General features: G+C 34.6%; 1 protein-coding gene across 4 annotated transcripts in view; it reads left to right on the top strand.

Moving 5' to 3' along the window:
* Positions 1-288: 288 nt before the first annotated feature.
* PIK3C2G (phosphatidylinositol-4-phosphate 3-kinase catalytic subunit type 2 gamma) overlaps positions 289-20,558 on the top strand; it is a gene marked incomplete at both ends in the record, with an annotated part of 286,347 nt that continues 266,077 nt past the window's right edge. For all 4 annotated transcript variants that reach the window (XM_084255119.1, XM_084255118.1, XM_084255117.1 and 1 more), the window contains 3 exons: positions 289-963; positions 8,987-9,069; positions 13,121-13,278. In XM_084255119.1, the coding sequence (XP_084111245.1) occupies positions 289-963; positions 8,987-9,069; positions 13,121-13,278 (916 nt within the window). The remainder of the gene's footprint in view (positions 964-8,986; positions 9,070-13,120; positions 13,279-20,558) is intronic.

Below are 20,558 nucleotides of genomic sequence, written 5' to 3'. Positions count from 1 at the left end.
TTTTTCTATCACAGAAGTTCCATGAATGTATCTGAAATAATATCCGTCCTCAGACATTAATGTTATGAGTCCTAATAGAGTTTCAGGAACTACTTCATTTGGGAAGGAGAAATCTCAAAACAATTGTTTACATTTATTCATCACATTTTTCTTGCAAACTCTTAATTCCAATTAATCAAATAATTTTTGCTTCATTTTATGTTTATTTCCCTAGGAAAATCCCTATGCTCTTTTCTAATATCATCAAGGAGTTACTTGAAGCAGTTAATCCTTTCAGTTACATAAAGAATGGCACATTGTTGGAAAACAGATATAAATCCCAGTGAATCACAGGAACAGCATGAGCACCAAGAATTTCACTCTATCAATCAACTCCTTTTTCCTAGTCAAATCAGTCTTGGTTTTGAACAACTAGCATGTGAGAGCAGCAATACAATTCCACTTTATCAGAGTGAAACTGAAGAAAACATCTTATTTGTTCCTACTTCACCGAGACAGGACTCAAAAGGGCATTCATTAAATGAAATACACCAAACAGCCATCAACGAATTCACTTCACTAAGCCCAGAAGTCTGCTGTCACCAAGTTAGGAAAACACCTGTAATTGGTTTTAGGCCATGTGTGCTACCAAATCCTCAAAACATAAATAAAGAAAGCTGTTGGAGAAATCCCACAGGAAAGTACCATAGTGCTGAAGATTACAGAGTCAACCTTTTAGCTCCACCATCCATTAGTCTGGAAAAAATTAACTCACAGAGAGAACAGGAAAATGAAAATCATAACTACCATATTGGATTTGAAAGCAGCATTCCTTCTATATATCCATCCCTCTCAAATGACTTCATGCCAAAAGAAGAGAAGACAAGCAGTGAAAATAGAAACCCTGCAGAACCTTCTCTTGTGTGCTCTAAAGGGTCTCTGTTACCCAGAACATGGGAAAGCACATGGCCAAACAATATAGAGGTATGTGTCACATGTCAATCTGAAAATACGAATCTGTAAAATCATTCAATAATGTGTTGGATTAATTTGGTAAAGAGGATATCTAACCTGAAGCAGGGAAATGTATTAGTGTTACTTTTGAAAAAAATTTCACAAATTTCAAGTTCCTAATTTAATAACGTCTTCCAAAGAAAGAGAAATAAAAATTATACATTTTTAAAGAAAAGATGATTTGAAAATTCATATCCTCTTATTTATTTCTAAATATCCAAGTTCTCAGTCAGACCTGAAAGCACTTTAAAACAAGTCCTTGGCAACCTTTAAATTAATTTTGGTGACTGTGATAACCCTCTGGCCATAATTTTAATATCACTGTAATGTTAAAGTATTTATAGCTTATTTATAAAAATATAGGGAGGTTTAGATGATGGGGTTATCTATTCGTACTGTGTTGTTATGTACATACAAAAACACACATACAGGTCATTACATTTATATTTTGAGTCACACTTTCATGATTTAAATCATTTTATGAATCGATTTATATCTTTATTGGAAAGAAAATGTAATTTTATCCAGAGAATACTAAATTATACTGTTGGCAGCCAACTTTCATTGGGATTATTCCAAGAGTAAGAAATTAAATAATCACTGTGTAATTCATGCCAATGATTTCTTAGGTTTCCAGCTATTTAAATAACCACAGACTTTTCTGGTATAGCATTTGAACATTTCTGTGCTTATTCTGAGTCTAGACACAAAAGTGAAACCAGAAGTAAACAGTAAGAGGAATAAAAGTTAGTGCAGCTGCAATTTACAGGGTGAGGAACAAAAGCATTCATCATTTATTCATAACTATTTATCATATTTTTAAAATATACATGATAGACCAGGCATAATGGATACCAAAAAAGTCTAAACATGATACCTGATTTCAGAAATAATATATCACTCCAATTAACTAGCAAAAAATGGCAGCACAGGGAGAAACAGACAGGATGAGTGCATAGGAGAAAAAACAACTGATTCTCTCTGATGCACTTGCATAGAGGGTGGCACCTAAAACAGATCTGAATCATAAGTCAATTAATTTTAGGCACCTACTTCTAATTCTGACAGTACAACAAATACCAAACTTTCCCTACCAGCAAACACAACTACGAAGCTAGATAAAATATGTGATGGAAACAATTTCAGGCAGTAGAAAAGTGAGTGTAGAACTTTGGTCTTTGGGAGAAGAAAAACCAGTCCTCAATCTTTTGGTTTCTTCCTGAGGGCACTTTCCTATTGATATAAAGGCTAGTGCAGCCCAATTTGAGCAGAGGTATCACAAAGTTGAAGGCACAGAGCCTGCAATTAGTGTAGAGAAGAAGCTGTCATTTGAAGGACAGAGTACTAAAGGAAGAGCTATATGAAGTAAGTGAAGGTCAGAAATATACAGGAGATTTACTGCAGATTTTTGACCAAGTAATTGTGTTTACTACACATAAATAGAAGTTATACAACACAGAAGTTCTTACACAGCTAGAGAAAACACTGAGCTGATTATCTCAGGAATTCACCTGAGATTCCACAGAGCTTTCTTTTAAAAGTAAAAAAAAAAACAAACATGCTTTAAAGTAAATGTTATACCCACCAGATAAATGTGGCCTAAAAAAACAATTTTATATTGTGTGACAAGACCAAAATGATCTTAATTACCTGCTAGAGAAAAACTACATATTTTATAGACGATAAAATCATGTGTCATCTACAATGTCCAATATACAATAAATGCATATATGTGTAAAGAAGCAGGGAATTTCTATCCAAATCCAAGAAAATAACCCAGTCAATAGAAACTCTGGAATAGTGGCATTAACAGGTAGAGGCTTGAAGATGGTTATTCATGTAGATAAAGGAGAGGATAAACATTATGAGAAGGCTTAAAATTTTCAGGAGGAAATTAGAAGTTATAAAAAGGATAAATTAAAAAAATTAAAGATATATTTATTCATGCCTACAAGAACTGGGGTACAGGTCAGTTGCGGGGGAGGGTGAGAGGATTCACTATAGACAGAGTGAGGAACAGAATAGGCAGACTGAAATACACTGCTGAGGGGAGCAGTGGGCGAGACAGGAGAGGTCTGCTGCGCCATGTGGGATTCTTGCCTGCTGGCCAGGATTAAACCCGTGCTGCAGAGGCTTCGGACAGCTTCACAGCGCTGTGCTCAACCGCCTGCGCCATCAGGGGAGGCCCAAAAATTTTAACACTAAAAAAAATCTGCAATGAAAAAATAGCTGGGTATACTTAAAAACAAGTAAAATAAGAGGTATACAGGGAATATACCTGAGGAAATAAATATTGTATAAAAATGAACAAGGATGTAAGAAAATAATTATTTAAAAAAAGATTCGGAAAAAAAAAAAAAAGATAGTGCTGTGTCTTAACCTCTTGGACCACCAGGTAGGTGCCTACTTTTCTTTTTCTTTGCTGTGTATTTTGCTGAGCATAATACCTTCCATCTTCATCCATGTTGCTGCGAATGGTGTATCTATTTTGATTGCTAAATAGTATTCCATTGTGTATATATACCACATCCTCTCGATCCAGTCATCTGTTCTTTGGAATTTGTTTTTTTTTCCATATTTTACCTATTATAAATAGTGCTGCAAGAAACATAGGGGTGCAGGCATCCTTCTAAATTAATGTTTTTGTTTCCTTTGGTTAGATCTCTAGGAGTGGAATTGCTGAGTCATATAGAAGTTCCATTTTTAGTAGTTTGAGGAACCTCACACAGCTTTCCATAGTGGTTGGACCAGTTTGCATTCCCACCAACATTTTAGAAGAGTCCCTTTTTCTCCACATCCTTGCCAACATTTGTTGTTTCCTGTTTTTTAATTTGCACCTTTCTTGCTGGTATAAGCTGGTATCTCATTTGTGGTTTTGATTTGCATTTCCCTGATTACAAGCAATGTTGAACATTTTTTCCTATACCTACTGGCCATTTACATTTCCTCTTTGAAGAAGTGTCTTTTTAGCTCTTCTGTCCATTTTTTGACTAGATTATTTTTACCAGTAGTATTATGTGCAATTTTTTTTTTCCCAATCAGTAGGATGTCTCTTTGTTTTGTTTAATGCCTCTTTTGCTGTACAGACGATTTTAATTTGATGTAGTCCCAGCTATTCATCTTTCACTTCACTTTCTTTGCTTTTGCGGATTTGTCTTTGAAGATGTTACTGAGATGTATGTCATGTAGTGTTTTGCCTATACTTTCTTCTATATATTTATGGTTTCAGTTCTTATGTCCAAGTCTTTTATCCATTTTGAGTTTGTTTTTGTGCATGGTGTGAGGTAGTAGTCTAGCTTCAATTTTTTTTGCATGTAGCAGTCCAGTTTTCCCAGCACCACTTATTGAACAAACTGACCTTGTTCCATTGCATATTCTTTGCTCCTTTGTCAAAGATTAGTTGTCCATATCTGCGTGGCTTTATTCCTGAGTTTTCTATTCTGCTCCATTGGTCTGTGTGTCAGTTTTTGTTCTAATACCATACAGTTTTAATTATTATGGCTTTGTAGTATAGTTTGAAGTCTGGGTGTATGATACTGCCATTTTCCACCTTTTTGGTCATGAGAGCTTTGGCTCTTGAGGTTTTTTTGTCATCCCACATGAATTTCATCAATATTTGTTCTATCTCTTTGAAGAATGTCATTGAAATTTTCATTGGAATAGCATTGAATCTGTAAATTGCTGTTGGTAGGATGGCCATTTTGTTAATGTTAATTCTACCAATCCATGAGCAGGGGATATCTTTCCATTTCTTTGTATCTTCTTTTATTTATTTTAATAATGTTTTATAGTTTTATTTTTATAGGTCCTTCACCTCTTTTGTTAAGTTTATTCCTAAGTATTTGAAATTTTTGTTTCAATTATAAAAGGGATAGCAGGGCCTCCCCGGTAGCGCAGCAGTTGAGCGCTGGGTTGCGATGCTGACCACGGCCCCTGCGGCACTGGTTCGATCCCTGGCTGCTCCCCAGCCACTGGAGGAGGGTCCCACATGGCACACAGACCTCTCCTGCCACCCACTGCTCCCCTCAGCAGTGTACTTCAGTCCTTCTGTCTGCTCTGCTCCCCGCTCTGGCTCTGGTGAATTCTCTCACCCTCCCGCGCTTCTGACTGTACCCGGTGCATGTATAAACAGAACAAACAAACAAACAAATAAATAAATAAAACATGCCTCTATTAAAAAAAATTAAAAAAAAATAAATAAAAGGGATGGCTTTCTTAATTTCTTCTTCAAATTGACTGTTTGCATATAGGAAGACTACTGATTTTTGTGTTGATTTTTATATCCTGCTACTTTACTAAACTGGGTGATTATTTTGATTAGTTTTTTGTGGAGTTTTTATATATATATTATCATATCATCTGCAGACAGTGATAGTTCTACTTATACTTTCCCTCTGTGGATTCCTTGTATGTCTTTCTCTTGTCCTATTGCTCTGGCTACAACATCCAGTATTATATTGAAAAGTAGTGGCAAGAGTGAACATCCTTGCCTTGTTCCTGATCTTAAAGGAAAGTCTTTCAGCTTTTAACCATTGAGTATAATATTGGCTGTGGGTTTGTTGTATATGGCTTTCATCATGTAAAGGTATGTTCCTTCTATCCCAAGAATTTCGAGAGCCTTCATCATAAACAGATGAACTCTGTCAAATGCTTTCTCAGCACCTACTGATATGATTGTATGATTTTTATTTATTTTTTTGTTGATGTGTTGGATTCCACTAACTGATTTTTGAATGTTGAACTATCCTTGTGTCCCTGGGATTAATCCCACTTGATTATGGTGTATTATCCTTTTGATGCATTGGATTCTGTTGGTAAGGATTTATTGAGGATTTCTGCATTAGTGTTCATTAGGGAGATTGGCCTGAAGTTTTCTTTTTTTATGTTGTCTTTGTTTGGTTTTGGTATTAATGTAACATTGGCTCCATAGACTGTATTTGGTAGTATTCCTTCTTTCTTAATTTTTTGAAAGAGTTTGTGTAGGATAGGCACTAGTTCATTTCTGAACATCTGGTAGAATTCATTTGTGAAGGCATCTGGTCTTGGGCTTTTGTTTTGGGGGAGTGTTTTGATTACTGTTTAAATTTCACTGCTTGTAATTGGCCTTTTTAGGTGTTCTCTTCTTTATCTAGCTTTGGATGATTATATCATTCTAGGAATTTGCCCATCTCTTCTAGATTGTTGAACTTGTTTGCATATAAATGTTCATAATAATCTCTGATTATTCTTTTGATTTCTACTGAGTTGTAATTTCTCCTCTTTCATTTATGATCCTATTTATTTGTGTTTCCCCCCCATTTTTTCTTCATGGGCCTGACTAGAGTTCTATTTTGCTTATTTTTTTGAAGGAACAACGTCTGGTTCATTGACCTTTTGGATTTTTTTTTTAAAAGATTTATTTTTATTTATTTATTTATACAAGCACTGGGTACAGTCAGAAGCGCGGGAGGGTGAGAGAATTCACCAGAGCCAGAGCGGGAAGCAGAGAAGGCAGAAGGACTGAAGTACACTGCTGAGGGGAGCAACGGGCAGCAGGAGAGGTCTGCGCGCCATGTGGGACCCTCCTCCGGTGGCCGCGGAGCAGCCGGGGATCGAACTGGCACTGCAGAGGCTGCGGGCAGCTTCGCAACCCAGCGCTCAACCGCTGCGCCACCGGGGAGGCCCTGGATTTTTTTTTTAATTTCCATTTCATTTATTTCTACTTTGATTGATTGATTGATTGACTGATTTATACAAGCACTGGGTACAGTCAGAAGCGCGGGACAGTGAGAAAATTCACCAGAGGCAGAGCAGGCAACAGAACAGGTAGAAACAGGCAGAGTGACAAAATACACTGCTGAGGGGAGCAGCGGGCAGCAGGAGAGGTCTGCGCACCATGTGGGACCCTCGCCTGCGGCCGGGAATCGAACTGGTGCTGCAAAGGCTGCGGGCAGCTTCGCAGCCCTGCGCTCAACTGCTGTGCCACCAGGGGAGGCCCTCTACTTTGATTTTTATTATTCCTTTCTTCTACTGCTTTTTGGGGTTTTTTGTTGTTGCTGTTCTAGTTCTTTGAGATGTGAGATTAGGTTGTTTCTTTGTGTTCTTTCTTGTTTCTTGATAGGCGTCTGTATTGCTATGTAATTTCCCCTTATTACTGCTTTTGCTGTGTACCATATATTCTGGAAAGTGGTGTCCTCATTGTCATTCACCTCAAAGCATTTTTTAATTTCTTATTTCTCTCCTCTTTAATACAATGGTCTTCCAGTAGTGTAGGTTTCAATTTCCCTGAAGTAGGAGGGTTCCTTGCTTTCTTTTCATGGCTTATTTCTAGTTTGATGCCTTTATGATTAGAGAAGGTAGTTGGAATGATTTTGATCTTAATATATCTGTTGATGTTTGTCTTGTGACCCAATATGTGACTGATTCTGGAGAATGATCCATGCACACTTGAGAAAAATGTGTACTGGTATTTTTTGGGGTGCAGTGTTCTATAGATGTCTGTTATACCCACGAGGAGGGACCCATTGAGTGTACACTACAAAATGTAATAAGATATAAAGATATTACCATATAAACAAATGTTAAAGGAGGTCAATCAGATAAGATGCACATAAGAAATGCTAAAGTGCTTTTAGATATAAGGAAAATGATACCAGCTGGAATACAGGAAGGGATGAAGAATGGTACAAATGGTACATATGTTGGTAAATAAGAAAAACTGTTTTCATCATATATATTTTTTTGAAAGACAGCTGACTGCTTAAAGCAAAAGTAGCACTTATCATGGGATTTCCTGTATATGCACATGAAAAATATGACAAAAATAAAGAAAAAAGCAAACATTATTTTGCTATTGTAAATTCACATATTTTAAATGCAGTGGTACAGTATTAACTTTAAGTAAACTGCAACATACTAAGTTTACCCAATAATATAATAATGCATATCATAATTCCTATAGATAGTACAGGCATTAAAAATTACAAAAAGGAAAAAGAAAAAAGTAAATAGAGGAATAAAATTGAAAATAAAATCAAACCAAAGAAGGCATGGAAGAAGAAACAAAATAACAAAATGAAACAAAAGAAACAAACGTGAATATAATAAATCCAATAATATCCATAAATATATTAAGTAAACACCAAATTTTACAAATAAAAGGGAGAAAGTTAATAACAAGATATAAAAGGAAGACCTTATCATCCATGAGACACAGGAAGTTGAAAGTACAAGAAAAAAGACAATATTCAACCAGCGAATTATAGTTGATGAGGTTAATTTATATAAAAATACATATATATAGTTAAATAAAGTATTATTAGAAAAATGATCACTTACATAAAAGGGTAAATGAGGGGGAAAATATAATACACTTAAATATGTATGTACCAAACAACAGCTTCAAAATACATAAAGCAAAAAAAAAAAAAAAAAAGATTTATTTTAAAGGTAACCACACAACCACCCTCTGACTGGATTCATTCACAAGAAATTAATCACATGTCCATAAAAATATTTGTATGTAAAATTTAATAATTTCCTTACAAATAACTAAAACTTAAAAACAGCCCAAATGTTCATCAATAGGAACATGAATAAACAAATTGTGGTATATTCATGAGATAGACTACTACTAAACATCAATAATAAATGAATAAAACACATGAAAACATAAACTTTTAAATATTCATCCTGTAAGGCAGAAACACATCAACATATGCATCTAATAATCTACAGTGATAGGCATCTGAGTAACAGTAGTTATCCAACAGTTATACAGGGTTGACCGGTAAAGGAAAGAGATGTGGGTGAAATTTCTAAAGAGAGTGTGAGATGCTATATATTTTGATTGGGTTATTAATATAACAGTTGATATTTTCCAAAACTGAATTATGTTAAGATTTAAGATTGTTTCTATAAATATTCATTAAAAATTTAAAAAGTGGAAAGAAATTTGTAAGAATAGTGCTAGATTAATTTAATGTTTTTTTGTTTTTGTTTTTGTTTTTTTAAGCTGATTGGTTATTCCATTCAACTAGTTGAAGTACCTCAAGGCAGTAATAAGGGTCTGGCCTCCTTTTGCGACAAAGTGAAAAAGTGAGTGTTACTATTTCATTAAACTTTGCTATTTTGTACATAAATAAATATATCTATTTTAATGTCAATGATCTGTTTAATTTTACTCATAAAATGTTAAATATCTTTTAACTTTTAAAATAGCAAAAAATACAAATTTGACAAAATATATTCATAATCAACTTCTAGTATTATTTTTGTTGTTTATTGTGAAATAAAACTTTTTTCTCTCACAAATGTATTTAAATTTTGAATGTTTCATTATTTCAGAGCTGCCCTTGCTATTTCTTGGTAGTTAAGTTTGCAGTGAATTGTTTTGTCATTTAATAACACAACTGATTGTGTCCTCTGGCTCTGTCCAAAATCATATCCCTTTCTACATGGGATATGCTATTCAGAAATATGACTGAGATCAAAATTGATATCTAGGGGATATTACAAAAAACATCACTCATCCCCATGTTTTGTAATCTAAAAATGAATTTATAAAGTAGATGCTTTTTAAAAAAGACCAATTTCTCATTAGCAATTAAAATTTATACAAAGCCAGGGCCTCCCCTTGTGGCTCAGCAGTTGAGCGCTGGGTTGTGAAGCTGCCCACAGCTTCTGCAGCGCTGGTTCGATCCCTGGCCACCAGCGAGGGTCCCACATGGCGCACAGACCTCTCCTGCCGCACCCGCTGCTCCCATCAGCAGTGTACTTCATTCCTTCTGCCTGTTCTGCTCCCCGCTCTGGCTCTGATGGAGTCTATCACCCTCCCGCACTTCAAACTGTACCCTGTGCTTGTATAAATAAATAAATAAATCTTTTAAAAAAATTATACAAAGCCATCTCTTATACTGCTGAAGTTACTGGAAGCATTAAAAACTTAATGACTTTATGTTTTAAATTCCTTGATTTTTTCTCATTTGTGTCTGTTGTTTTAAACATAATAAATATATAGTTAAATAAACATTGCCTTATTTATCAGCTGTAGAAGACTACTATTCATGATCACTTGGGATTAAAGAGTTGAATCTTAATTTAAAGACTATATGAACGCCTCATAAATTGACCATACATAAAATATTCAAAGATAGAACAAACAAACAAAAAAGCAAGGTCCCTTTCCTAAAAATTTATAGCGATATTGGAAGAACTGAAGGGCAAATATGAAAAATCATAACAAAGTATATCAAATCCATGAAATTATTCAATAAGTAAGTAATTTCTTACTCTAGTTCACAGAAGAAAATTTGAAATGGCACTTTAAATTCCTGAACCTTGATCTTTAAAAATATCAGTATTACTTCTTTGAAGAATAAAATAATCACTGTAGCAAACTGATAACATTGCAAGGAACTTGAAGCTTTAAACCTAAGATGTGGTGATTTTCCCTCTTTACGGATAACAACTAGCTCACCAAATACCACTTCACATAACTCCACTGAGAAAGCACTTCATATTGATACCTCACAACATTTTTTAAAAAACTTAATTTATTATTTTTAGGTCAGATGGTCTTGTAGATAAATAGTGTCATGAAAAATAGTATGTAATGGTTTGTAGTAGTCATGGTACATTTTTCCAAACTCAAAAGTATATTTTTCTCAATGGTTTCATTCAAAGCAGCCATGAGAAATAAAACAGATAAACAATAAAAAACTTTTAAGTGGTAAGACAAAGACATAGGTTATATTCACACACTTGTCTGTGACAAATATTTATAAAATGATTAAATTTATATATGCATATTTTGTGCATAAACACACTATTCACTCAAAAGGAAATAGTTTTGAAAACCTACTAAGTGCTAGGCACTGTCCAAGTTTCTTTATTCAAAAGAAGATTAAACTGAATTTGAAAGACCAAGTTTCATAACAGGCTATCCAATATTTTTAGAAAGTCATAACAGAATAGATATTCAATTTCACCTTTTCCCCTAATATTTAAATCACCATGACTAAATACATCACTAGCAATTCTGCAGTACACTCTGTAAAGAGGCTCTCTAGTTTGGATTTGGTTTCTTGTTTTAACATATTTTTAAACCACATTTTCCAAAGGATAGGTCATATTTTTGTAAAAAATACAATAAAATGCCTGGTATATGAAAGAAGATTTTGATTCACACTAGATGGTCAGCAAAGGTGTGTGAAAGAATGAGTCATGAGTTTGCATCTTAAATTTAATTTCCTAAAATGGTAGAAACACAAATTTTGCATGCTTTGAGTAGCATCTTATTATATGGTAAATGCCAAACTGTTAGGCACTTCAATTCAGAATGAAGTCTAGACCTTTGTTATAGGGTATCACAAGGGAGCGTGCCCCCATATCTTTATCTGGGGCAGTGGATTTTGAATTGCAGTTTTGAAGCAGCAGTAAAGGAGAGTTAACCTGGGAATCTGTTACAAACTAATTTAGGTAATCCTCTATAGATCTATTGAATCAGAAACTATAGGAAAGGGGCCCAGAAAAAAAAAGAGAGAGATTCTGATGCCTGCCAGTCCCTCTGAGTGAATGTGCACTTGTGTTTTTTGTCAGACCCCTGAAGTAGGGGATGTTTCTAAAGAATTTATGGGCTTAGATAGAAATGAGTTACTTAAATGACTCTGGCACTAACTTTAATGTTCACAAACAGTTAGAGGGAATGCCAAGTATGCAATATATACTCATACAATACACAGGATGTGCACATTTCAGAAGAGCACTACAATGTTTAGATGTCTGCATAATTAATATAAAAAATAAGATTTCATATACATCATCAAAAGCTTTTAAGGTATCTAGCTGCAAATATTTTACACATGAGCATAAAACATGTATGGTAGGGATTCAACTATAATATAGGACATTATGATATATACTGATTTATACCCTACAAAAGTCTTTTACATGCCTTTTTTCTTTTAAGGTTCACAATAAATGACCAGAGGTAAATATGCTCTTTTTGGTAAAGAAAGAAATTGGTCAATGAAGTTGCCTCTAATCATAAAAGTACTGAATGGAAGAGACAGGATTCAAACTCAAGCTGCTGACTCCAAAGATAAACTGTTTTGCAATTCTCTGATTCATGGAAGGGATTTTTCATAATATACAAATGACTTCTAGGCTCAATACATTATGTAAAATGCAAAGATTTGTGTTGTTGAAAAATTTAAAGCAAAAGGACAGTTAAGAATTTACCAATACTGGGTCCTCCCTGATGGCACAAGGGGTTAAGACTCAACCTATGAGGCTGACCACAGCCACTGCAGCATGAGTTCGTTCCTTGGCCAGGGAGCAATACATATGGTGCAGCAGACCTCTCCTGACTCACCCACTTCTCCCCTCAGTAGTGTACTTCAGTCAATCTGCCTGTTCTGTTCCCCTCTATCTCTGGTGAATCTTCTCACCCCCACACCTCTGGCCTGTACCCCCATTCTTGTATGCATAAATAAATCAATCTTTTAAAAAATTTTACTATTTATTAATTTGACACAAGAGAATTTTTACCAAAATCTTTCCATCAAGATGAAATTTTCCTCCTAAGAAAGTTAGGGAGTGAGAGAAAACTAAGGTCAAGGTTCAAGTTTCAGAACTTGAACTAAAATCAATGAAGTAATTGTTCTGAATGAATTTTCATGCCTATAAAGACAACATATATTTTTAATATTTTTATTTTTTTAATATTTTATTTTATATAATTCTTACATCATTTTTCATTTTTGCACAATGTATGCATTTTCATTTTGGTTATATTCCCTGTACAATGGCATTGCACCCCCCTTATTTTGACCCTAATCCTTCCTCTCCCTGCAAACCCCCCCACCCCCGTAGTGTGTCTCTGCTTTATAGTTGCTTGTTGATTTTGAGTTTTACTTTGTATTAATTAGAAAGACAACATATTTTTAATTGTTTTATAAGTGGTGTTCCTGCAGAAACCTAAGATAAAGTCCTTTACAACTGTTTTGGTATAATTGTAATCTTTACCAATCTGACCCAATTAACAGCACTGCACCACAATTCAATTGCTTTTAAATCAAGTATAGTAAAACTTCATGAAGTTTCTTATGATCTTATCCTAAGTATTTTTTTTATATGTATTTTTCAGAATAAGAGAAACATACCATGCAACTGACATTAATTTCAATTCGGGGAAGATCTGGAGCACTACGACAGCATTTCCACATCAGCTCTTTTCTAATACTACGTTTAATATTAATATTTTAGCCGATAATTCAACACAAGTACTCCATTTTATGCCACATGGTAAGCAACCTTGCAAATAAATATAAAAATCTATATAAAGTTGGTATCAACCTAAAATTTAGGATGTTATTATAAGGCAGAGTGTTTTTGTAGCATCAAAGAATTACAATTTAGGGCACAGATTCAGGTAGAAACCTAAAATGTGCTCCCAGCAGGAATAAAGTTGGGTTTTATGGAGAGAAAAAGATAAGGTGAGTGTTAAAAGAAAGAAACTGATTCTATCCTAGAGCAAAAAGTCCATAATCATCAGTCCTAATCAGGGTGACCTCTGAACAACTGCTTGCTAGATGGTTTCGTAAACAATTGCTTTTGGCCTAGTGTAAATGTCTCTGGTTTAGTTCAAACAAGACAGGTAATGCAGTTCTCTGCAATGGCTGCACAGCCCCATTTAAAAAAAAAAATGGCTCCAAAAACATCATCTTTCCATAGTGGTGTAGGTTGAACAGCCTAAAGTCAAACTGAAATCATTAAAATAACCTTTATTAGCTAGTATGTTTGCCTTGAAGCAAAATAAGAGAAAACTGCTGGGAATCTTTTGTTAAGATTTGCTTACCTATTGTTTTCAAAATCTCTTCACATAGCTCATCTCAGGATAGGTTTCCTACTATAAAACACTTAATAGCACATATAACAAATCATTAACATGTTACAAATGTAAAGCTATTTTTTTTTATTTTTTTAAAGATTTATTTTTTATTTATACAATAGCAGGGATATAGGCCAGAGGCGCGGAAGAGTGAGAGGATTCACCACAGACAGAGCGGGGAGCAGAACAAGCAGACGGACTGAAAGCACTGCTGAGGGGATCAGCAGGCAAGACAGGAAAGGTCTGCTGCACCATGTGGGAATCTCCCTGGCCGGCCGGGAGTTGAACCCATGGTGTAGAGGCTGTGGACAGCTCCACAGTGTGGCGCTCAACCCACTGCGCCACTGGGGAGGCCCCCCAAAAATGTAAATTTTAAAATGATTCTAAAGACTAAAAGTTAAAATAGCTGTTCCATGTATTAGAAGAAATGCCTTCATTCAAGCGTAAATTGTGAGTTGGAGCAGGCACTGATACATAGTCCCTATTCCCAAAGTAAGAACTAAAGTTATCTTGTGCTACTTAGTTGAATTAGCAGATATATAGCAGATATAGTGAATTGGAGTCTGTGGGAAGGAACGTAGGAATGTGTATTTATCAAACTCATGATTCTGATTTCTCTAAAGTTTTAGGATCTATTTAAAGTTGTTTATAATCTTATTTCACTATCATAGTAAACTGCTTTGCAAAATATTATTTTTAAACATTTAGTTGCTGCTAAATGAGTTTCTATATATCAGCTGTACTTTTTGACACATAATGATAAAGTCTTTCATTAACCAATTTTATTATTATTATTTTGCTTTTTCTTATTCTATTCAAGACTGAATTAGTACAGATGACTACTAACATTATGTTTTGAAAATTAGTTAGGGCTATTTGATTTGAGACTAATGGAAACCAACTCCTGCTGATTTATACAAAAAATAAATAAATTTAGAGATTGCTCACAAAGCTCAAGAATGGGAATTCAGCAAAGATTCTGGAATCTACTAAAAGCACAAAGGTGTGAGCAGTCCAAAATTCCTACACACCTCTCACCTCATCCCTTCCCTGTATAAATTCTTCTCATGTTTTTCTTGCTTTCTGCTGACTCATTTTCCTTGCTTTGTCAGAATGATATTTGGTAAGTTACCAATAGAAAGTTCAATTTCTCTATTGGATCAAACTTCAAATTTCTAAAATATGATTCTAATTGTGCTGTCACAATCAATGGCATTGTACCTTTATAAAATCATAAAAATGACCTGGGGTCTGGGTCAAAATGGTTTTTGTTACTGGAGAATAGGGACTAACAGTGCACTAGAAAGTCCACTTCTATTTTTCCAATTTACATTATTCAATTTCCAACATCTCTTTCTGGATCTTCTTTTGTTGAATTTGGCAAGTCAGAGATGATTTTTTACTTTTATGAGAAGTTTCAGTGAAATGATTAATTCATTGTGTTCAGAGATGTGGAATGGTAAAGATGATATCTGTTCTGGGTCTCCCTGGTGTCACGAGGGGTTATGACGCAACCCGTGAAGCTGCCTGCAGCCTCTGCAGCATGAGTTCAATCCCCCCACTGCCCAGGGAGCAATCCGTATGACACAGCAGACTCTCCTGCTCACCACTGCTCCCCTCAGCGGTGTACTTCAGTCAGCCTACCTATTCTGTTCCCCTCTCTGTTTCTGGTCAATCATCTCACCCACCACACCTCTGGCCTGTACCCCAGCTCTTGTATGCATAAATAAATAAATCTTAAAAAAATAACTTTTAAAAAAAGATATCTGTTCTCAAAATATTAAAAGTATTTATAAAAAAGAGGAGGAAGAGAAGAATTGATGTATAGTGGGGAAGAAGGAAAAAAAATTGAGGAAGATAATGGGCAAAAGTCATGTAAATATATAGAGTAACTCCTAACACTATAGGGGGAAAAGTTTGGGGAGGGGTGTTTAGCACTTCAACAGGAACATATGAAAAGTTATATTGGGCTTTATTATGCTACCAGATAGACATCATGCCTCCTTTCTGTAAGATGCAAGGGAATTTCCTTAAAAGGAAGTTAATATTTTAGGTAGTCTCTTTAGTCAGGCAAAGGAAGTTCAGATAAAATTATTTTTTTTTCCTTTTAAAATAATCTTTATGTGAAAATTGATTCCCTTTACCACTGTTAGTTTTTACTAGTAATAGAGATGTGCTCTAAAGAACAAAAGTCAAAAGAACTTATCTAGAAAATTAAACAGAATAATGAAATTGAGATAATAGAAGGAATATGGTGACAAGTCTCACCCAAAGAGAACTCGTGTCTCCTGAAGAGTAAGGAAATGGAATCCACCTAGAGAAGATGTTTGAACAAGAAATTCTCTCTCCACAATCTTTAGCTATCATTTAAATAAGGATAATTCCCAGGTCTTTACTGTCAATTTCAAATTTGTTCTAGGGTCAAGGTCTTTAATTTCAACTTTAATTTCCTAATCCTCTAGATTATGAAGATGTATAGTTAGAAATGTCTTCCAGGAGGCAATCTGTGACCTGGAAAGTGTTGGGAATAGAAGTCAGCTGCAAAGATTAAAGAGAAACTGAGAATTGTTTATAAAAGTCAGTTAATTTTTAAAAAGAAATACAAACTCAAGCAAATATATATATATATATATATTTCTGAATTCATATGGTAACATTCCAGACCTTTTCTACATTTGAAGTTTCATTATTTCTCTGACCAAGATAATAAATGACTATTGTTTTAGTAAGAAAAAATAGTTATCTTTTTTGTGAAGAAAATTGGCAGTAATATCTTAAGGAATACAATGGATAAAAGGAAATTCTACTGGAATAGTCAATAGAAATAGCAGTTTTAAGGAAAGGGAAAAATATCTTTAGATTGGGAGATAATGAATATTTAAAAAAAGGGGGGGTTTAATTGACAGAACTGGAACCCACATAGGAAAAATCATAGTTGAAGAAGTAAGAGTCAGTAAAGAGCAGAGACACTTAAATGTCAAGAGGTAAAAAGAGAGAGAATGGGTAATAACTCTATTTGAGTGTAGAATTGGATAATTAAAGAATCTTAAATGGGTCATAGCCTTTTCAATATATTAGGCAATATGATCACAGATTGAGAAGGACTTTATGGAGTGAAAGACTGTAACAAAGTGGGGAAATGATTACATCAGCTGCCAAGGTCTTTAATTTCTACTATCCTCTAGATTAGGAAGATGTATAGTTGGAACTGTCTTCCAGGAGGCAATCTGTGACCTGGAAAGTGTTGGGAATAGAAGTCAGCTGCAAAGATTAAAGAGAATCTGAGAATTGTTTATAGAAGTCAGTTATTTTTAAAAACAGATACAAAACCCACTTTTGTATAGGTACAAACCCAATTTTGTACAGGTACAGGTACAAAACCCACTTTCCAAAATTCACTGAATTTGTGGGATTACAATATGTATGAGACAAACTCATAGCTTCTTAATGGTTGGCTTCAAGGAGTAAGGTAATAATTTCAGGACAGATATACCGAAATTGAATAATAAAATGTTCAAAGAGTAACATGAAGCAGGTAGTAAGAGACAACAAACTACAGGACAGGAGATGGGAAATATCTAGAAATCAGAATGGGAATTTTTCATGTGAAGTGAAAAGATGATTGGAGTGAAGTATGAATTCATACATGCTCCATAGAGCACAGGGGTTGCAGTCCTGGAAATGGAGAGTCAAATTAATTCATAAGTGAACTGGTATTTTTGGAGCATTATTCCTGCCATGATGTATACTGGTAATACTCTCCCCTAAGGAGACAGTCTAGGTAAAAGAAATTGAGAGATGATGGGATAAGAGTTGTCCCAAGTCCCGTTTGAACAGGTAGACAAAATACAAACTGGCACATGCTCAACATCCTATCCATACAGTCTGGCCCACCAGACTGAAAAAAAAAGAAGCCAAGCTAGATAAAAAAGCTTTAAATCCTGACTAATGATTGTGTCGTAATTTCCTGGAAGAGCAAGTCCAAGAGCTCCACATGCACGGTAGGAATGCAACCTGTTGGTGCATGCCCAGGCATAGCTCAACCCAGTACAAGTACTGATGCTGCTCTTGCCTGCTCCTTCTCATGGACTGACCATTTAAAAACCTCACCCTAACTTCCCAGAAGCCAGGCTAAATTCTCCTTTCATGTGACTTTTTGGATTTTTAATTATTTATTTGCAAATTATATAGCTCATAGAGTTAATACTCCAAATATAAAAATTCATACAACTTAATAGCAAGAGAACAATCTGAATAAAAACTGGGCAGAACTAAACAGTTTTTCAAAGAAGACACATAATACTACTTGAAAGATGCTCACCATCACTAAAGATGGAAATGCAAATCAAAACCACATTTCCCACCTGTAAGAATGACTATCAAAGATAGTAGAACTAGCAAGTATGGGCAACGATACGGAGAAAAGGCAACCCTTGTGCAACACTGGTGGGAATAAACTGATATAACACCAGTGTTCTTTCTAGCACTGGTTCCTGCTCATGCACAAGTCTCTAATAAAGCTTTGCCTGGTTCTCCAGAAATTCTCTGGTAAATTATTTCTCCTAAAGGGTTCCTGGACTTAATCATTTTGGAGAGTCTCTAACACTTGTCAGTCACTATAGTCAAGATTTTGCATGTTGCCGTATTTTCTCTAATTTGTTCTTTGTCAATATCCCCAAGCATCAGTATGTCTTAAATACTCTCTCCCACATCAAAGCGATTGTACAATTTTGAATTTCTTGATTATCTTTACCATTTGTTTCTCCACATTTTTCTGTGTTGGATTTCTTCATCTACCATGAATTCTACGATTTTAATCCAGCATTGATGTTAAATGCTTTTTACTCTGCGGCAAGTCTAGCAGTATCACTTGTATCACTTTTTGTCACACAGATAGGATCAAAAATATTTACCTAGAAACAAAAAAGGGATGACAGCAAAAAAGCCATAGGAAATAGCAAAATAAACACACAATTGCAGATGAATGCAATTCAGATTAATGCAATAGAGCAACTGCAGAAAGCAGTTCAAATTCTTACTAAGGGTCACCAGCACATCCTGTTGAATTTGCTTTCATAGATAGAGACTATAAGAACCCTATAACATTTATCATTTATTATTAAGGAAATATTTCTTACAAAAATATAACAAGTCACAATGATTCAGGCAATTATTAAATGGCTTATGCAAGGGAAATTATGGAAAATATGTGACTACGAGAAGACAAAGACTTTATCCAATAGTATGCTTTACCTTCAGTCCCACAAAAGGTGGAGAAGAAAGCACACATCCATTAAGATTTTTATAATATTATTCAAGATAGAACCTTGAATGATCCTACTTAGGAAAGCAAAAACAATAAACTGTAAAGATTTAGAATTAGATTTAGAATTTAGAATTAGAATTAATGCACAGGCTTTGAGATCTGATAGATTTAGGTTAGACTCTAGGCTTGCAATTCATCACTCACTGTGTAAATTGTATAACCTCTGAAAATCAGTCAATTTATCTGCAATCCTTGATATATACCTGTATTGTAGTTATGATGAAACAAAATATTGCCTGTAAACCACTTACTAAAGTGCTTAGTAAAATAGCAACTACTGTTAATTTAAATACTAGCATATATTCCAGTTAGGAATTTCAACTGCATAACGTTTTGTTTCCACCTTGATGTTTTAATCTAGTGGGATAGATGCACAATCAGTAATTAAACAAACAGATAAATATATAATCAGGAATGATATTCTGATTGAGCACATTGCCTAGCCAGACTATGGTTAAATATTTGACTACCATCCCACACATAATTTTAGTTTGATATAGAAATGACATACAAAATTTTATTAGTTTCAGGTATATGACATAATGATTCAATATTTGTATACACTGCAAAATGATCATCACAATAACTCTAGTTAATACCTTTCACTTCATATATTTACACATTTTTCTGTGTTGGATTTCTTAAGATTTACTATCAGCAGCTTTCAAATACGCCACACAGTTTTTATCCACTGTAGTCAGCATCTTGTACATTACTTATTTTATAACTAGAAGCTTGTAACTTTCAATCCCCTTCATTCATTTCACCTATGTGCTACCCCATGCCTCTGAAACTACCAGTATGTTCTATGTATCTATAAGCTTGTTTCTTTGTTTTGTTTGGGTTGGTTTGAGATTCCACATAAGTGGTATCCATCTTTTCCTGTCTGACATTTCACTTAACTTAATATTTTTGGCTTTCACCCATACTGTAGCCAATAGATTTCTTTTATGGTTGAATAATATTCCAGCGTATTTGTGTGTAATCTTCAAAGGCAATATATATTTTCTCTATCCATTCAAACACTGAAGGACACATTTCATATCTTTGCTACTGCAAATACTGCTGCAATGCACATGAAGTTGTATGTATTTTTTTTGCATTAGTTTGAGAGTATCTCAGGTGAATACGCAAAAGTAGAATTGCTTGATCATACAGTAAATCCATTTTTAATTTTTTGAGGAACTGCCATAATGTTTTCAATAGTGTCTGTACCAATTTATTCCCACCAGTATTGCACAATACCCTTTTCCCCATACCGTCGCCAATACTTGTTAGTTCTACTCTTTTTGATAGCAATCATTCTCACAGATAGGAAATGCTATCTCACTGTGGTTTTGATTTGCATTTCCATCATTAGTGATGGTG

Source organism: Talpa europaea (assembly GCF_964194135.1).
Source record: "Talpa europaea genome assembly, chromosome: 15".
NCBI lineage: Eukaryota > Metazoa > Chordata > Mammalia > Eulipotyphla > Talpidae > Talpa > Talpa europaea.
Note: the sequence above shows the minus strand (reverse complement) of the source record. Positions and strands in the feature narration are given on the sequence as shown.